Raw genomic sequence first — 4,745 nt, forward strand, 5'->3', positions numbered from 1 at the left:
TCAAAAGTTCTTACTTTTCTTCAAAATCAACTTCAAAAGTTTCAGCAACATTTCCTACTATTGGTGATGGCGGGTCATCAGCATTTCTGATAGGGCTAACATTGTCGCCCAGTACAGATAGAATTTTGTTAAACTTTTCCTCGATTGGAGGCAACGCTGGTCCACCACCAGTCTTACGGGCATGGAGCCCTCTCCTGTCATGCTCCTCTTTTCCGGCCATCTTTAATCTTTTCCATAATCCTATAAAATAAAGATATGTTATAAATTGAAAAATTCCATGCTCATTTTTATTTCAGCTGCAATACATATTATAGTTGCACCGTTTTGGTTGGGTATTAAATAAAAAAGGAAGCTGTATATAAGGCCTCTGATCTTCTAATGGAAAGTACATATAAATAGACGTTGTTTAGCCCAAATTGAAACCAAAAAAAACACATACCTATTATGTAGCTGACAAGGAGAGTATGGCGACATTTTCCAATCTAAAATGAAAACTAACACTAAAAAGGAGTCACTAAGATGGAAGTTCGTTTCTTTTATTTTCATATTAGATCAACGACGACCACAGACAAACAAAATTCACATGGACGGCACTTCAAATGGAGAGAGTGGTAGTTCGGAGTAACAGAGAGTTTCTGGATTTTTATCTCCGACCAAATAAAATCCCGGAGTTGATGATGAGAATCAGATCTTAGCCAGAAAAAAACATCAGAGAGGGGTTGTGGGTACTGAACTTCACCGACGATAAAACTCATGATTTCTAGCTCTAAACTATGACGGCATCTGGTCAGCGGATACGTTCAAGAGATCCAACATGGTGATGGCAGCCTATTTTCTTTATTGTCATAAATCCAAGATCATCATATTAAAAAGGAGATGCACGATCAGAAATTTAAATTTACTTCGTAGACATTAAATAAAAAAAACACGGCAGATTGACTTGCCAACATGGCGGTAGGCGTGACGCCATGCCAAAAAATGTTCTCTTCCTCTAGAAGAAGAGGAGGGGGAAAAAAAACGTCCTGCCAGGGAGCAGTGTGACGTTGGGGTGATGAAAGATTCGAATGCCTCGAGCGTCTCTCGCGCTCTGGCTTTTATAGCAAAAAGGAAAAAAATCCGAGTTTAGTACTTAAGGTACTGAAAGTATGAGTTAAAGAACTAAAATTTTTAGTTGAGATGTATTATCAATATTATTTTTAAGTGTTATTCTCACTTTCTGATTGACGTTGCAAAGCTAAGTTTCAGCCGACTTCAAATTCTCGTGCAACATCAAACGACGCCGACAGCTTTTTCCGAGAAAAGGAGTGTCTGAGGAATGTGTAAGGAACTTTCAGGGGAAAATTTCCTCATTGCGCTAACGCGTTAAGGGGCGAGAAGAAAAGGATGAAGAAATAAAAAATTGTATCATAAAATTATAAATTAAACCGAAAAAAATAAGGATTTTGATTAAAAAAACAGGATATTTAAAAAATTAGGCTGTGACTTAATGTCACAATAGTACTTTAACAACTTAAGAAAAAGTTTCAAAAATTTGTCCAAAAAATATAGACCTTATACTACTTAAAAAGTTATCATTCAACATTTTAACATCAATAGTTAGTATTTACAACAATTAATAGTTAGTATAAAATTAGATGGAAACGAGCCTTCTCCTTAGGTCTTATATTCTTTACGAAAAACTCAAGCAGCACCTTTGATCCTGTATTTAACTTTGAAAAATAGAGCTTTCCCTTGTGCAGATTTCTGTGTGTATATTTTTAAAATTACATAGATATTCAAGTATAAAAAAAATAACCAGATATTGTAACTAAACTCGAAAGTAAAATTAGTGCCAAGTTTTATTGTCAGATTTAATTGATATATAATAATGTATGCATGTACATTAAAGAGATTAAATATGTAGTCATTGAGATTTATCAAAGGCTTTTAATACAGTGGATGAAATTTTTTTTTTCTTTATGAACTCTTAAATGAGACATGATCTTGTAAGTATTGCAGAAAAGTAGAAACAGAATTTTTGTATCAATTTCTTGTACATACATTTTATATAAATTAAGGTATGATTTAATAAATTGAGCAAAAATAACAAGTTATGCATGTAATATATTAATATGTGTGTCTATATATGGAGAATACCCATAAAAAAATTCCTAATTTAAAAATCAAACTAAAATTATTACTAAATAAGGTATTACTATGGTTAGTAATATTTCTTAATAAAGTATCTATTTAGTGAAAGGAATACTTTTTTAATTATAATAAAGGTTTCCTTTTCAGTATCAATTTAGAAATAGTATAAATCTTTTTATTTTGTTATTTTATAAAAAAGAATTGGCTACATGATCCAGTAAGACAGCAATAATCTTTATTAATCTATATTTTCTTATTTTTTCTGTCCTACAAAAATGTGTACTTAAATATTAACTAATCTTTTTCACTTCTGATAAAGTATTTATTGTCAAATACCAGCAATAAGTTGTGTATACAGTATGCTAATGTGAAATTAGTTAATGAAAAATTTATTGTAAACAAAATATTACATTAAACTCTATTAATAACAAATAAAAGATAATTGTAACTTTGAACAGTTTACCGTGTTTTGTGATCATTCATTAGAATTTCAAATGATGCAATCAGATTGTGTATAAACTTTGCGCGACATCGTTCTACATTTATATGAATTATAAGCTATCTTAAAATTATCTGCGTATTCAAATAATATCAAGTAATAATTAAGTTAAAAATAAAATGAAATGAATTACCTTGAAGATTTCCAATGGTTTTTTCTCCTCCATTAATTCCAATAAATTGCTCATGGATCTTAATCCAAGCCTTCCTTTTTTGCATATTTGCGAAATTGTCCGAGTCTTTGGCTTCAATTTCGGGATGTTGAGTGCAAATTTCTATGAGTGAATTCTTTTCAAACTCAGAAAAATTTGATGTTCTTTTAAGTGCTTTTTTTTCTTTCATAGTTTCCATTTTGTCAGAAATACAAGTGCAAAGAAGATAAATACAAAAGAAAATACAAGTGCGAAAACTACTTGCAACAAAACGGGAAAATGTAATGACGTAACTCTTAATTCCTCGACTCTGCCCGTTGATTGGATAAAAATATCACGTGGGGCGAAGTTTCAGTGCATTACATGCGATAAGCCAAGTTCAGTTAAACCGCAGCAAAACTACGCTTGAGCAATGAAGCCTAGCTTTTCGCTTAGACCAGGTTTACGTAAACCGCGAAACCGAGGTTTAAACTCCCTAGTTTAGACTGCGTTCTGACAATTCAGCCTTTGGTTTAACTCCTTCCATTTGCTGAGTTATTATATTTTGACGTCATAAGCAAACTCCGCCCCACTTTGAGTCACATAGAGTTTGTTTCGTTTTGGACTAATTTTAAGTTAAAATTTTTTAAAATTCGGGTCAGTTTTTTAAATTCTGAATTGATTTTGGAGAGTTTTAAGATATTTAAAATAATCAACATATTGCGATTACCCAACGCATGCATGTTCCTCATTGACTTATAAAAAAAAGACAATAAATCTATTCAAATTCAACCCCACTTCCCTCCCAGTAGTAGCTAAAATAATTTTTAAATTTCTTATTTTTTAATTTGGATAATACAATCCTGACGCATGTTGTCTAAATTTTAATCTAATGTTTGAAATAATATAAATAAGTTCGTAAACTTTTTACTTTACACACAAAAAATGTCTGATTATGCTTAAGAAATTCTTCCTAAACTGACAATACTTATTTTAATTTAAAACTGATTACAAATTTAAGTAAATTTGCCTTTTCGGAATGAAAAGCGATGCTTCATTTTAGTTCAAAAAAATTACTAAGACTGAAAAAGATTAAAATTCTTTATGTTTTTAATTGAAATAAGTAAAAGTAAATGAATTAATAAAAAAAATTAGTATTTTAATGTTATAAACAATATATTTATATACACAAAATTCGATAGTATTGAACAAACAACTATGAACCCCTTCCCTCCCTCGTGAACTCCCTTCATGAGGCAAAAGCTAAGTTGGAAAATAATTCATTGAAATTTGGGCCACAGCTAATCATTACAACTGAATATTTTTATTCCAAAACAAGCTTTTATCAAAATTTGTTATTCTAAAATTGAATATTTAATGATTTATTTTTGATAAAGGCAGTTATCAGCTATTAACTGAAATTTCCATATAGATTTAAACTTATGAAAGTTAAATATCTTGAGTCGTTTTTTAACTTCTCATTCAGCAAGCTGCACTCTTCGTAACTTTCTATCATATTAAAAGAGAAGCATGACTCTTCTTTTGAAACTTCTCTTTTTTTCAATCATTTCTCTGTTGTAATCCACTCGTGATTTTATTAACTTCAAAATGTTAAAAACTGCTTTTAACTGCTTCTGGAATAACAGCATAAAATTTTTATATTGCGTTTTTTAATTTATCTACAATAAGAATATAATTTAAAAAATTACAAACTCAAACCTTGTAGTTTGATGTAGTTGTTGCAACGCTTCTCTCCTAGCGAAAAATTTTTTAGTTGAACTCCCTCTTCTTCACGGAGCTCTTCATCTAGGAGTTCTGCGTCGAAGTGCTCTTCTTCGAAAGGATCCTCTTCGAGTACCATCTCCTGATGACTGGTACTTTTTTTGTGTTGGCTGTCATCAGAGTGGTCAGCATTTTCGAGGTAGTAGTGCTGTCCAGAATAGCTCTTAATTTCAGGACATTTATAGGAGAGTAGGGATTGAATTG

At 31.0% G+C, this 4,745-nt stretch overlaps 1 protein-coding gene across 1 annotated transcript in view; it reads right to left on the reverse strand.

Moving 5' to 3' along the window:
- LOC122272782 (myb-related transcription factor, partner of profilin-like) overlaps positions 1-2,987 on the reverse strand; it is a 17,131-nt gene extending 14,144 nt beyond the window's left edge. Inside the window, exons 1-2 of the mRNA XM_071176949.1 lie at positions 2,763-2,987; positions 15-240 (exon numbers count right to left, since the gene is read on the reverse strand). Coding sequence (XP_071033050.1) covers positions 15-240; positions 2,763-2,979 — 443 coding nt within the window. The 5' untranslated portion in view covers positions 2,980-2,987. The remainder of the gene's footprint in view (positions 1-14; positions 241-2,762) is intronic.
- Between the last annotated feature and the right edge of the window lie 1,758 nt (positions 2,988-4,745).

Source organism: Parasteatoda tepidariorum, unplaced genomic scaffold, assembly GCF_043381705.1.
Source record: "Parasteatoda tepidariorum isolate YZ-2023 unplaced genomic scaffold, CAS_Ptep_4.0 HiC_scaffold_57485, whole genome shotgun sequence".
NCBI classification, from domain to species: Eukaryota; Metazoa; Arthropoda; class Arachnida; order Araneae; family Theridiidae; genus Parasteatoda; species Parasteatoda tepidariorum.